We start from the raw sequence: 15,609 nt of genomic DNA on the forward strand, positions 1-15,609 counted from the left end.
CATTTTTAAATAAAAAAAGGTTTACTGTCATTTGAACACATACAATTCATTATCTATAAATATTTAAGACCACTGACATCACATTACTGTTGCATTTTTTATTGGTTCATGTGCATTTGTGGAATTTAAAGAAATGTGTGGGAAATATCTCATGTGTTCGTCCCTGAGAGAGACACTTTTAGAGGAATAGGATGAAGTTGTTCGAGGAAAGGGCTGCTTGAATTTTTTTAAAACAGAGGTCTCATCCAGTAATCTCAGAAATACACATGCATTGTCCACAGGCTTTTCTGCTGTGAGATATAGCGTGCAGTAGCATGTAACGGTGTTTAATGACCCCGACAATATTCCATTGCTCACTTTTCCTCTTTTATCTATTAACCCCAAAGACAAATTTGAAAATACAGTGAACACTAGCAAGGAAACTAGAAAGGCAGCCAACACTCAGGGCACTTAAGGGATAGATCAGATGGAACCATGAAGGATCGTTTTAGCATCAGCCCTACAACTATATACACCAACAGATTTGATTATAGGATGAAGAGAAATAGATTTTTATAACCCAAAGTCAACCCTAACCCTGGGCTATTTACATTGACCTCCACTCATTTCCTTAGGCTAGGGTCGCTATCTCCCACTAGAAAAGTCTTACATACATGAAACTTACCCCACCTATTAGCATCAGCCTACAACTATACACACCAAAGGATTTGATTATAGGATGAAGAAAAAATAGATTTTCATTACCCTAAGTCAACCCTAACCCTGGGCTATTTACATTGACCTCCACTCATTTCCTGAAGTGCTAGGGTTAGGCTAGGGTCGTTATATCCCACTAGGAAAGTCTTACATACATGAAACTTACCCCACATATTAGCATCAGGCCTACAACAATACACACCAAAGGATTTGATTATAGGATGAAGACAAATAGATTGTCCTAACCCTAAGTCAACCCTAACCCTGGGCTATTTATAATGACCTCCACTCATCTCCTGAAGTGCTAGGGTTAGGCTATAGGGTCGCTATCTCCCACTAGGAAAGTCTTACATACATGAAACTCACCCGACCTAATTAGGCTACAGGCAAATGAGGCAAAACCTCACTGTGATTTCCAAAAAAAAAAAAATTAAAAGTGAACCTGTGTCAAAATCTAGGCCTTAATAATGTAATCTTATATCGTGCCAAGTCTCCTCTTCTTCACTGGCGTCACTAGAGTATATTTCAAAGTGTTTTTATAATGGGCTGAACTCTCACACATAGGAAATTCATCTTTTTCCATTTAAGAATTGGCAGTCAACAGCGCTGACACCTGAATAGCTTGTGCTCAAAATACCTCCAATGTGTTTGTTTTCTGTCCGCGCATTTCTGATGAAGTCCGTCACAGTGATTTATCCTGCTGGTTTTGTGTAGATTGTGTCTGTGATCGAGTCCCCAATGCTCACAGCGAGCTCATAATGGGAGTGTGATGGAGACACTAGCTGGTATTATTAGATCAAGCACAGAGTGGAATAGGCTGGCCTCTAGTGAGATCCAGGTAATAAGAGACCCCAGCGAGCAGATGGAGCAAGGTGGTGGAATGGAATGAGCACAGAGTGATGCTGTGTGTGTGTGTCCTCGAGCAACATATCGCGAGACATGAGGTTAAAAAAATGTCAAAAATACTGGTACAGTTTGTGTGCTTGCCGGTGCATGTTTCTGTTGCAGCATGTATGAGAGCAATTTGTAAAAGAGAAAAAAAAGGAACATTGGCAAAAAATTCAGTGATTTTGAGAACGCATGTGGCGTAGTGGTAAGAGCAAATTCTGCTCAGCAATTATATCATATTTTCAACATAAGCAAAATTATATATCACCACTTGTGTTTAGTTCAGAACCACCCATCAAAAAGAGCATCCGATTTTTCGACCAGTCATTTTAGCAATCCCACGTCGAGGAGTCATTCAAGTCATGGCAATGTAATTAAGATGTGTCACTGAAGGCATATCACTTCCTTGACCCTCACAGGAAGCAGACACGGACGAGCAGCAGGGCACGCTGACATACGAGGAGTTCTCCGTCTTCTACAAGATGATGTCACTGAGACGCGACCTGTTCCTGCTCATGATGGCGTACAGTGACAGGAAGGACCACCTGACAGCAGAGGAGCTGGCCAACTTCCTGCGCCACGAACAGAAGGTGAATGGCTACAGGCTACTCAATAAAATGCTCAGTCAGCTACAGTCATATGAAAAAGTTTGGGAAACCCTCTCAGCCGGCATTATAATTGACTCTGCTTTCACACAAAAAAGATAAAAGTGGTATGTCTTTAATTTACCAGGAACAGCTAAGTACTGGGATGTTTTCCAAACAAAGATTTTTTGAAAAAAAGCAGTATTTAGTTTTATGAAATTAAATAAAATGTGAAAAACTGGCTGTGCAAAAATATGGGAACCCTTGTGGTCTTGCTGATTTTAATGCCTGTAACAGCATGTAAAACTGATGACTTTAAACACAAAATTGGTTGGATTATGTTGTTAAGCCTTGAACCTCATATAAAGGTCTGTTTAATCATGGTAAAAGGTATTTTAGGTGCCTAAATGCAAGTTCCACTTCTCTTTGACTCTCTGCAGAAGTGAGGCAGAATGCGATCATCAAAACAGCTCCCAAAAGATCTTAAAAACAAAGATTATTCATTGTCATGGTTTAGGGGAAGGCTACAAGAAGCTTTCCCAAAGGTTTGAATTGTCAATTTCTACTGTAAGGAACGTTGTCAGGGAATGGAAGGACAGGCACAATTGCAGTTAAACCCAGGTCTAGCAGACCAAGAAAAGTACAAGAGCGGCATATGCGGCGGATTGTGAGAATGGTTGCACACAACCCAAAGATCACCTCCAAAGACCGGCAAGAACATCTGGCTGCAGATTGTGTATCTGTACATGGTTCTACAATTCAGTGCAATTTGCACCAAAACATCTGTATGGCCGGGTGATGAGAAGGAAGCCCTTTCTGCGCCCACGCCACAGATACAGTTGCATGGAGTTTGCAAAAGCTCATTTAGACAAGCCAGCTTCATATTGGAAGAAAATGCTTTGGACTGATGAGACAAAAATTAAGTTATTTGGTCTTTATAAAAAGCAGATGTTTTGATGCAAATTGCGCTGAATTGTTGAACGATGTACAGATACACAATCTGCAGCCAGATGTTCTTGCAGGTCTTTGGAGGTGATCTGTGGGTTGTGTGCAACCATTCTCACAATCCTCCACCTATGCCGCTCCTGTTTTTTTCTTGGTCTGCCATGCCTGGGTTTAACTGCCACTATGCCTGTGTCCTTCCATTTCCTGACAACGTTCCCTACAGTCGAAATTGACAATTGAAACCTTTGGGAAAGCTTCTTGTAGCCTTCCCCTAAACCATGATAATGAACAATCTTTGTTTTTCAGATATTTTGGGAGCTGTTTTGATGATCCCATTCTGTCTCACTTCAGCAGAGAGTCAAAGAGAAGTGCAACTTGCATTTAGGCACCTAAAATACATTTTCTCATGATTAAACAGACATTTCTATGAGGTTCAAGGCTTAACAACATAATCCAACCAACTTTGTGTTTAAAGTCATCAGTTTTACATGCTGTTACAGGCATTAAAATCAACAAAACCACAAGGGTTCCTATATTTTTGCACAGCCAGTTTTTCACATTTTATTTTATTTCATACAACCAAATACTGCTTTTCAAAAAATCTTTGTTTGGAAAACATCCCAATACTTAGCTGTTCCTAGTAAATTAAAGACATACCACTTTTATATTTTTTTTGTGAAAGCAGAGTCAATTATAATGCCGGCTGAGAGGGGTTCCCAAACTTTTTCATGACTGTATGTTAAACCCAACGCATTTTTTTTGATGAGGTCTTCACAACGACTACAGTTGCATCTACATGAAAAATTAAATTACAATATCATGGAAGAGTTCCTTGAAAAGGAAGGGAAACTTCCATATATTCTATATTTATTAAACAGAGAGAATTATATCGGGCCTTTCTTTTGTTTGAATTTTTAGGGTTACAGCTGACAGCTCAAAATATTAGAATATCACATCAAACCAAACAAAAAAAAAGTATTGATAATACAGAAATGTCAACTGTCCCAAAAGTGTGTTGATTCTAGATTAATTTCACTTTATGTGTAATGCCTCCAGCCTGCGATGCTCTTCAACATTAATACTGTTTTCAGACATGCCAAATTGACATGGCTGACAGATAATTTAGGAGCAACTCAAATGTCTTGTAAAAATGTCAAATCATTCTGACTTTTTTCAAATCATTTCCTAAACCTTTAGGATTTCAAACAAGGGTTTACATTAGGGCTGTCAAGCGATTAAAAAAATTAATCTAATTAATTACAGGCTCTGTGATTAATTAATCTAAATTAATCGCATACTTATATGACAGTTTTATACCTGTTTATAAACAGCTGTATAGCCTACTACTGTTTGTTTCTCTCTCTCTCTCTCTCTCTCGCGCGCGCACGCGCTCGCTCTCCGTCTCTCGTAACTTCTGTCTCCTCCCCTCAGCCAGCTTTATACATGAACTAGCGCCGAATTTTCTCAAAAAAACAAGCAGACAAATGACGACTTTCCATCTCCCACAACAGACAGCGCTGCACTGCCACCATTTCGTAGCCTACTCATAGGCAAAAATATTGAGACACACACACACACACACACACACACACACACACACACACACACACACACACACACACACACACACTCGTTTAAGTGCGAGACAGCTAGCAAACAAAATTGGAGGAAGATTGAGAGATAGGCCTACTGTTTTGAACCTATAGCCTACATTGTTGCACCCACTAAATCAATAATGCACGGACACTGCGGAGAATTAAGTAAGATGTCTTCCTACCTTCATGTTTATTTGCCGAAGCATCCCATAAACCGTCCATAGAGCCCTCGAGTCGGCCCCTTTCCCCTGCTTCACTCTTTACATTTCTCCCTTTTACCCGCGCGCCCGGCCCGGCAACATGGACATATAAAAGCTACAGGTGCAGCTCCGCACCACTTTTGCACCGGGTCAAAGGGCATTATAGAAGTGCGATTAATCTGCGTTAATTTTTTTAATCGCGTTAATTTTTCTGTGATTAATTAATCGAAATTAACGCGTTAATTTGACAGCCCTAGTTTACATGTATTTTGTTCATAATTTTTCTTCATAGATGGCAGATGTGACTCCAGAGTATGTTGCAGAAATCATTGACAAGTTTGAGATGACTGACGAGAATAAACAGAGAGGCGTCTTGGGGATTGAAGGTATCTTTCTCCATTTCTTTGAGTCTTGTTCCTGTATCGATCAATGCACACAATCAGTTCAAATCGTCTTAAGTTACTATTTTACTTTTGCTCCTTCTGAAAACAGATCTCAAGTTCAGGTATTAACATAGATTTTGCCAGTAAGACTTTGTTCTAAGCTCAGATGGGTTGACTAGGCTCCACAAATTCACACTAGATGCAGCGAGTGTGCATTTTAAGTAATACCCCCATGTAACTGAAGGTTGAGCTTAAAGGAGAAACATGAGGATTGAGGAACCATGCGCTCAGAATGATGGGACTGGTAAAGATAAAATGCTTGTGACAATAATAAGAAGAGTGAGTATAGAAAGGGGAGGTGTGAGACTAATCGTGTTGTTGGATGCATGAAGGCTACCACTGTGTGTGTCTGACTGATCAGCCCAGCATGTCTGATGCACACCCCTGTAGGTCAGAAATGTGTATCCATGCATTGTGCACAGGTGTGACAGTAATGTATAAACAGATTCACATTAACATCTATTTACAGTGGGTTTTCTGCAGTATTTTATCTCTTCATATCTGTCTAACCATAAATAATACAGAGTATGGTCGTATGTATGGGGATTTAGGTTATAGGGTTGTCGCATAGAGCACTATTAAATTCTTGATTTATCCATGATGGTACCTTGATAAGATTACATTTCCAGTCTGATCTCTGCCCTCCCATAGCAAAAATCTTTTCAATATCCTTATTGAATGTTTTTCATTATTCCGCCTGAATTTCCATTTCCTTCATTGGCTATCTATTCTTTTCCATTTTCCCTTGCATTCTGGTTTATTCCCTGCTTTTGGTATCCCTGCCTCATTTTTTTATCCATCCTCTCTGGATGAAAGGACACTTTCTTCCCCCCCTCCAGTAGCCTTCTTTTCATGCTGTACCACCACCTTAAATAAAGTTGGCTGTGTGAAGATCATCCACCAGCAGCGTGGTTTCAAACCTCACTACTTTGAATGTGCTTGCCTTTCATCTTCTGGTATTTTCCTGGAGATCTAGCGGCTAATGAAGAGATATAAACTGTACACCATTAGCAGGCGCACGATATGATCTGTTGGCAGGTGATTTGAAATATAAATGTTTTTTTCTCACTTTTAGTTTTGGCAGGATCACTGCATGGAAAGTTTTAAAACCTTTTTCTTGTGTTCTACTATGACATCTGCAACCTAAGCTCTGTGTGTAGATGCCATTTTCAACCCTTTGCATGGTGCTATTTGGAGCTAAATGCTAGTGTCAGCATGCTTGTATGCGCACAATGATAATGCTAACATGCCGATGTTAAGCAGGTGTCATGTTTAGCATGTTCAACATCTTGCTTTATCATTATCTTTATTTAAAATTCTTTGCTTATTTGAATACACAGAGCTAGGCTTTTAGAATTATTAGTATATCCAAAACCAACCACCAACTCATTAAAACTAAGCAAACTTCCTTAACAATGCCTGTTTTGATCCTAAATATACTGTATATATTTTTTCCTTAAATTGTATTTCCTTTCAGGTTTTACGAGTTTGATGCGCAGTCCAACGTGTGACGTTTTCAACCCTTTGCATAATGAGGTGAATCAAGACATGGAGCAGCCTCTGTCTAACTACTTCATCGCCTCCTCTCATAACACGTATCTGACTGGGGATCAGCTTCTCTCCCACTCTAAGACAGACATGTATGCCTGGGTGCTACAGGCTGGCTGCCGCTGTGTAGAGGGTAAGTGTACATCAACATTAAAATATGCATGACATGCAATGCTAATGTGACTTTTTGACATCACAGTCGGAAAAAAACACAGATTAAATAATAGAATGAACATGGCTGAGTTACATTTAGCTGCTACAGTTTCAGGGTCTTAGTAGTGTGCATGCTGGCTCACTGTCTCACTGTCAGTAATTACTGGCATGTTTGAATTAATGAAAACACAGCCATCGTTAATGTTTTTAGTAACACTTGTGCCTCTGAACCTTTATACCTTTTTTTTGCTTAAAACGCATTAAAACAATCACTGTTATGAAGGTTTATGGAGGTTAATGGCTTAGCAATTTTCACCTTTTATGTTAATGTTTTTTGAATAAACCCCATTTTTTCTATGTTTGTTTATACAATTTGACAGGCTTGACAGATGTGGCAACACTGAAAAAAATTTGCATGTTATTGCTTGATTATTCAACGCCAGTGTTCATCTAGAGAATGTGAAATACAGTTGTATTTCACATTGTATAAGAGCTGAGTAGAAGAGCTGTGACATCAGTTTCAAAGAAATTATACTTTGCTACCTTTAAATATGAAAACAAAAATAAAACTGTGAATTGAAACAGAAAAATTCATCTCATGATTCAGTTTTTTTTTATTCATGCATCATTTCTTTGTTTCGTTTCCTGCAGTGGACTGTTGGGACGGTCCTGAGGGAGAGCCGATGGTCCAACACGGCTACACTCTGACCTCCAAGATACCGTTCAAGTTTGTCATCGAGACCATCAATAAATATGCCTTCATAAATAACCAGTGAGTCCAAGCTCCCTATAGTGTGTGTGTGTGTGTGTCCGTGTGATGTCAGTGTTTGTGACATTTTATGGAAAGAAAATACTTTCTCCTTTGTACTGTGGAAGGAAAAATGGTCCAGAATGCCAAATAGAAATCAGATTTTTAATTTTTCTCTTTCAGTTTACTCACACATACATCTTTCAGAAACATTATACTGGTTGACAATCTGTAGTGGAAATAATTGTATTACGTGAACGATAATCATCCCAAATTTCTCCTATGTGAGGATCACAAACAGACTGTATCATTGATTGTGCACTGTCCTCTTCTGTTGAATTGTGTTTTTTTACGGTCCACTGTGGGATGAGATTTAATGGCATCAGCCCACTCTTAAAAGGCTGTTCCACCCTTATCTAAAAAACCACAGAACTTGCTGCATTTTCCTTAAAAAAACTAGACCCAAACTAGCATTTCTTGTTCCACTGTGATGGAATATCTATGCAGTGAGGCAAGGTTTCCCCGCAAAGCTTAATAAGGAAGTTGTAACATTTAAACATAGATTATGTTAGAGAACACTGGGATTCCTGGCATGCAATTTGCACCTATTACTGCAGCCATCTGCTTAGCAGCATTTCCTGAATCCACAACAAAGTGGTGAATGATGCAGTTTCCTGCTGCTATATTGGCACACTTTCATGTTGATTGCAGCTACTTATGATAACAGTGCCTGTGTTATAAAACCCATTTATTTCATTGTACAGACAGTAGTGACGTATATTCAATGTATGTAATTATACTATAGGGATAAGTATTTGGCTATAGCTTGTTTTAAGTTTTACTAAAAGTATTATGGTTGAGCATCTATTATTTATAAAACATGTCAGCAAGATATTTATCAATTAATATCTTAAAATAGTACTAGCTATTGTGTAAATTCACATTTCTTTATGGCAAATACTGATTTTAAAGAGTTACCAGCAGCCAATTTGCTTAGCTTTCAGCAATAACCCCATAGATCCACAGAGAGTAAACAAATCAGATGTAAACTGTAAATACGTGAGCTTTACTTTCATTACTATCATTTAATAGAGAAATCAATATAAAACAAAACATATGGTTGCCCAACATAGCGCCAAAGCTAATTCTGACAAAGTTTGACTGTTCCTCAATGATTTCAGGCAACATAGCTTTTTTTTCTCTCTTAAGGCTAGCTTTGTATTTTTCTGTGAATTAATTAAAGACCAGATGTCCAATTTAAGCTCTAAATAGAACACATTCACACATGCTGATAGAAAAACCTTTACATTTTAATGAATTTATACAATACTAATTAGTCAAATTTGAATAAAGCTGACAGCGGGTAAACATTTTTTTGAACTTCTTTATCTCCCTCTCTCCCCTACTTTTAACCTTTTACATTCAGCTGATATTTTATCATTATTGCCACCTGTTACTATGAATAATGTCCCCTGGGCTGTATTGAAATGGCGCAAGTGTCTGCTCCCCCACCACACACACGCACACACACACCTACACGCACACATTACACAGCTCAATGAGCCGCCTAACCAGCTCACCTGAGAGGTGCTCCCGGATAACATTGTCTAAATGAAATGACAATGGAACTTACTGTCTCTTTTTGTTTTAGTTTGTCTGTGTGTGGGTGAGTCATTTTGTACTTTGGCGATCGGAGTCTGAGTAGAGAGTGAGGCTAGATCCCCTGAGGGAGAGCTGTCAGTCTGACAAACCTGACATTTGAGCCGTGCTGCTGTGTGGCCACAAGTCATATCAGCTTTTTTAAATGAAAACACAGACACACATAGACACACACACACACACACACACACACAGACAGACACAGAGACACACACACACACACACACACACACACACACACACACACACACACACACACACACACACACACACACACACACACACACACACACACACACACACACACACACGCACACGTTTATAAACCTGTATTTTTAAAATCTTTTTACTTCCCCGCTTTTCTGGTGGTTTGAGGTGTGAAATGGAAGTACAGTTTTAGATGTGATCACCCTCAAGCCAGCAGATCTTTCTCCCTTCCAGTTCATTGGCCGCATTTAAGGCAGATACATTTCTTTAAATACAATTTCTGGAAACCTAAGTGTGTATGTTGCTTTCTTTTTTTTTCTTTCAGGTTCCCGGTCATTCTGTCCATAGAGAACCACTGCAGCATTCAGCAGCAGAAAAAGATTGCTCAGTACCTGCGGGAAATCTTTGCAGACAAACTGGATGTGGGAGATGTACTGAGCAGGGACTCAACAACATTGCCCAGTCCTCACAGCCTGCAGGGCAAGATACTCATCAAAGTAAGAGTAAATCTATGGCTGGATGGATGTTGTTTTCACATGAATAAATTGCTTAATTAAAATATGGCCGGTCAGTTAGTGCACTTGTGTGGATCAAAGCATCTGCAGCTGCATCACAAGTCTCTGTTTCCTTCCCCTTGATTCAGTGAAGTAAGCGCAGCTTTTGTGATCCCTTCATATTTAACTTTGTGTGTGTGTTGGGGATGGGGAGTGGAGAAGGCACTGTAAGGAAGATCATTATTGCCCATAAACAGACGAATAGAAGTGAGAAAGACAGGTTTGAACTAGGTCATCGTATTAATCATAAAGGGGGAGCCGAGAGTAGTACGATACTGTGGCATATGATAACGTGAGCCTGGGATTGTCATAATTATTATCATTTTTTAAAAATTTTACAACACACAAAGAGAAGCCCCCCTACAAACACAATTTGCGTGACAACTCTTTTGGGTCTTCCTAAAATTGCTTTCAGTCACAACATTTCTGCAAGTAACCACAATGAATAAATGAATATTTTACAAACATATTTAGAAACCCATGAAAAATATAAACTGCTACCCTGCGGAGTTTAAACAGAATCCTTTATTCCTCAAATCCCTGGTCTAAAACTCAAACAGGCTGTGACAACAGCATTTTTGTTTTGAATAATTCTCATTAAAAAAAACTGGGAATCTAGAGAGGCTCAACATGACAATTTCCCCCAAATGATTACCAACAAATAATTCAGTTTTTCATTGACTTCAAATGATGCCACCTCAGGTAGCACACACATTAAACACATCCTCGAAACATCCCTGACACACATTGAGACTATTACATTGGTCCAAAGGTACTGGATCATAGACGTGTGCACTCTTGCTTAATGTCAGTGCAGTGTATCTTTCTCTCCAGAGAAAAACAGCAGCAGTGGTTGTTCATTTAAATTACACACAAGGGAGGTCAGGTTGGATGGATGACTGTAAAAAGTTTGTGTCATTTTTTCTCTTTAAACCGGTCATTGTAGGTTTGATTGAAACAAAACATCGTTTTATCTTCTGAGCCGAGTTCAGTGATTCACTCAAACAGAATCAAAACAACTTTTCTCTGAACAAAAACTAAACACAGTTTAATGCTTGATATGTATCTTGTCCCATAATTCTCTTCTCCAGCTCAACATACACATCATAGACTTTTAATTGATTGTAAGAACTGATGACATGTTTCAGAACTCAACTAAAGAAAACTGTAGCATTGGTTGCTTGGTGTCTCAAAAAAATCTGTAATCGGATCTGTAATACTGGATGGATGAAATAATTTTGTTACGCTCTATATTTTTTATATTTTAGCCAAACCCCTCCAAAATCCCTGAAATGTTTATTTTGTATCAAAATCAATCAATCATTGTTGATACTTATCTTATAAACATAGAGTAAATGTTCCTTATTTGGTGTAGAAACAATGCTGAATGGGCATGTCTGTATTTTGTCAGCTCAGCTTGTGTGAAAGGAATGGATAAGCACTTTAAACTTTGGACACATTTAGTTTTAATAAGGCCGTAAGTATTGAAGAAAATCTCTGCACACCTGAATATGTGACAGCTGCGTCGGAGGACCTGACAAAGGTCTGTTGAAACTGAAACATTGCTTTTCTCAGAATAAATGTGCCAGCAAAAAATTATATAGTGTACAGGAGTTCACATTGTGAGGTCATAAGGAAAGAGAAAAAATATTTAAAGATACAGCTGGTACATTTTGAAGTTATAATTATATATATGTAATACACAAAAAGGTTAACCATAAAAACAATGTTTCCCCAGACTTAACCAAGTAGTCTTAGTCTTACCAAACATATGTACTGTTTATAAATGAACAAACGTATATACTGTATAACATTACTTAAGTTCTCTTAGCCACTTGATAATTTCTACGTCAAAATGAGCTTCTCGTTTTGAAGCACCTGTTGTCGTATTCCCAAAAGTAAGATCTGTAAGAAAAGGTTGATATGATCATCCTCAAAAGGAATCAGGGTTCAACATAACTTTTTTTTCCTACTGGCCCGCCGGGCCAGTGGATCCGAGTTTTACTGGCCCCTTGTATATTTTCACTGGCCCTGCGCACACACTTTTTTTTTCTTCATAATTTAGTGTCAATAATTATAATACCTGTATTAGAAAAATAAAGAAAGATAACCAGATCTAAAGGGAATATCTATACTGTAACAGTAGGCTATAGATATTCCCTTTAGATTTGGTTATTTTTCTTTTAGTTAATTATATGAAATGTTGATATTGCTCATACACATAATATAAAACCAGGCAAACATATTGAATTAGAAGCCTACAACTGAAAGTATGTTGAAAGAGTCGGCCAGTATTTTAAAGTCCAGTAGTTTGAAGGTTGTTTTTATTCTTGAATTTGGGCAGTTTAATGAATAGTTCACCTGCAGAAGTCATGTTCAAACATAAAAAATAAATAAGAGATGAAGGTCTGATCATTCTTTGTGGTGTGGTAGGCTGTTTTTATTACTTTCTCTATATATGCATTAGGGATGTGAATGTGTCGACCGAATGACCGGTTTTCCACTTTCGCTCAAGTTGACTTTAAAAATAGAATAGAAATCCGAAAATCAGTGGGTTATGCCGTTTTTTTAATGGGAGATTTCACCGTGTATGTGAGTTCACGTCTGGTCGTGAGCGCGCTGCAGCAGTGTCACTTCTCCATGAAGTGTCAGCTTCACATAGGCCTATAAGAGTCCGGTGTGGGACCATTTTTTCAAACTATTGATAAAAAACAATGCAGTGCAAAATATGCAGCATAAGTTAAACGCTCGTCTAAGACTATGACGTTAAATCACCTTAGAAACACACAATGCCTTCGTCCGATCACAGCAGCGTTTCACCGTGTGATCTCGCCAGCGAGTGAGCCGCCGCGCAGATGAACTGTGGTTTGTGGCTAAAATAATAACCGGGGATATTCTCCCCGTTAGCGATTTCAATGGGAAAGACTTCCGCGATCTGATTGAATGTCTCGAGCCTGAAAACACAGTGCCAAAGTGCGCGACTATAGGAACTGTACAGTGAGCGGAGTCCCTCCGTTCGTTTCTGTCTACAACCGACACAATCACCGGAGACGCATTCACAGCGTTTAAATAACGCCTCTCATTTGTATTACCATTGGGGCTTGGATGCAAATATTGTAACATTACGGCGGCAGATAAAGGAAAAGCGCAGTTATCATTTTCTGCGCCTCAACCTCTGCTGTGGGAAGAAAGAAAGGGGGCAGAGTAAGTCGATTGATTTGTCGACTCGCAGGCGGACGGTAGGCAGCTCTGCCAACGGTGCCTGTCAAAACGCCCACGCATCGGTTGTCCACTGGCCTTTCATTAAAAAATATATTTTATATTAGGTTTATTATATTGAGTCTTAAATAAACACTGCTTTCATTACGACTCAGAACGCGCATTTCAATGAACCATGATGTAGTCTACAAAAAGATACTGAACTGTGATTGGCCAGTCACTGGCCCGGGCGGGACAGTGACTGGCCAATCAACTTGCCCTGCATATGATTTTACTGGCCCCGGGCCATCGGGCTATACGTTATGTCGAACCCTGCAGGAATACAACTTTTTTTTAAAACATCAGCTGTCACTTTAACAGCCTCGGGCAAAAGAGATCCTCATCCACTAGCACAGGAGGTGTTATCCAGACAAAGAAACAGAGAGAGACAGAGCATCTGGACAAGCAAAAGCTTTCATCTTTTTCTTATTGGATTTTCTACACCAGAACCAGATAAAATTGACTGCATTGTTACCCGAGTAAAGGGAGCTCTGGCTTTGTCCCTTTCCCGGCCAGATGTATGAAAGGTGGCAGAGCGTTATTGATTTTCTACTAAGTCCTCTTCTCTAGCAGTTTTCCTCAGTCTCTTCCCTCCCCCCACACTTCCCCTGGTTTAAGAGCCTTTCACCCCAGTGGAGCGAGACACCACACAGTCCAATACAATAGCGTAAAGGGGTTTTCGACAGTCACATTAACGCCACAGAGAGGGCATAGTTAAAACAAGTGCGATGATGTCGGCCATTGTGAGAGACCCGAAGTACTGGGGGAAGTTTAAGAGTCATTGATTTGGGTTAGTAGAAGTCTTGAAAATCCTGACTCCCACTCAAACCTTCAGAGTGGCTCACTAATGGGCTCCCACTCTGCTGAAAGGGCTGCTCAGTGAGCCTCTCTCTGAGAATCTCTGCAGCTAATGTGTGTGTGTTTCTGCGTGTGCACAAGTGTGTGTTGTGCTCTCTTGTGTGCTTAGATGAGGCAGTGCTGGCTTTCATTCTGCTCATAAATACTCCTAAATGAGCCACATAGCAGATTTTTAAAAGAGAATTCTTGCGTGTACAGACTTGTGTGAGTAAAATATTGGTTTCTGCCATGTTTGGCCTATGTTGGAGGTGCAACCTTTGTGGGCGTTCTATTGTATAAAACAGACATGATTTGTGCTGCATTTGAGACATATAGGCATGGGTTGCTCACATATGTTGAGCGCTGTCCTATTAATACACCATTTTGAAATGAATGAGTGTACCAGGCAGGCTCCCCCACTATATAACTCTCTGTCCTTCCTTTTCTCTACCCAGGGGAAACGTCTGCCAGCCTATCTGTCCACCGACGCAGAGGAAGGGGAGGTGTCGGACGATGACAGCGCCGATGAGATTGAGGAAGACTTCAAACTCAAGAGCAGTAATGTGAGAGAGAGGAACGTAGATGTTAATGTGCACACAAACAAGCATGACCTGAAATCACCGCCACCAAACAGACACCTTACTTTCCATTAAATGAGTCCTGTTTGATTTGAATAAATTTTTCTTTTCTTTTTTACTCCAGCCAAATCTAATTTATTCTTGTCTTTTTATTATTATTATTGCCATCACAAGCTATAATGCTGTAAGACAATTATGTGTATTGGCAAAATAACCAATCGCTCAGGAAGAAGTTTTCCATTTGAATCAGTGCAAAGCAGCTGTAACTAACACGCTGTCATTCACCTGTGATAAAGCCCTCCTTTCTGGTTTTCTTTATGCCATTGAAATCAGAACAGAAACATTTTCCTCCAACCAATTTAAACAATATTTTTTTTAAAACTCTATTTTTTCAGAGAATAAAAACCTTCCTACAGGGACAGCAAGGAGACTCGAGATAATGGGATCTTAATGAGATTGTTGTGCTTGACATAATGGCTTCAGTAATTGGCTTGTAAAGCTGTACCGATCATTGCAGTAATGTTTTGGAATAAGCAATGCTTAATGGTGCAGACATAAGTATAACGTCAATGCAAGCCTACAAATAAAACACCCAGTTTGAATTTCATGGCTTCTTGCCTGTGGAAATCACTCCTTATCTTGCTTTGTGCCATTTCTGTCCTCACACTAAATCCTGTGCACTTATTCCATGATTTAGCAGTACAAGGGTCCTCCTC

The 15,609-nt window shown here is 39.3% G+C and overlaps 1 protein-coding gene across 1 annotated transcript in view; it reads left to right on the top strand.

Moving 5' to 3' along the window:
- Positions 1 to 15,609, top strand: part of plch1 (phospholipase C, eta 1) — a gene marked incomplete at both ends in the record, with an annotated part of 56,695 nt that overhangs the window by 27,276 nt on the left and 13,810 nt on the right. The window contains 6 exons of the mRNA XM_080024951.1: positions 2,004 to 2,174; positions 5,201 to 5,294; positions 6,829 to 7,032; positions 7,704 to 7,824; positions 9,992 to 10,163; positions 14,771 to 14,878. Coding sequence (XP_079881077.1) covers positions 2,004 to 2,174; positions 5,201 to 5,294; positions 6,829 to 7,032; positions 7,704 to 7,824; positions 9,992 to 10,163; positions 14,771 to 14,878 — 870 coding nt within the window. The remainder of the gene's footprint in view (positions 1 to 2,003; positions 2,175 to 5,200; positions 5,295 to 6,828; positions 7,033 to 7,703; positions 7,825 to 9,991; positions 10,164 to 14,770; positions 14,879 to 15,609) is intronic.

Source organism: Ammodytes marinus (assembly GCF_949987685.1).
Source record: "Ammodytes marinus genome assembly, chromosome: 3".
NCBI lineage: Eukaryota > Metazoa > Chordata > Actinopteri > Uranoscopiformes > Ammodytidae > Ammodytes > Ammodytes marinus.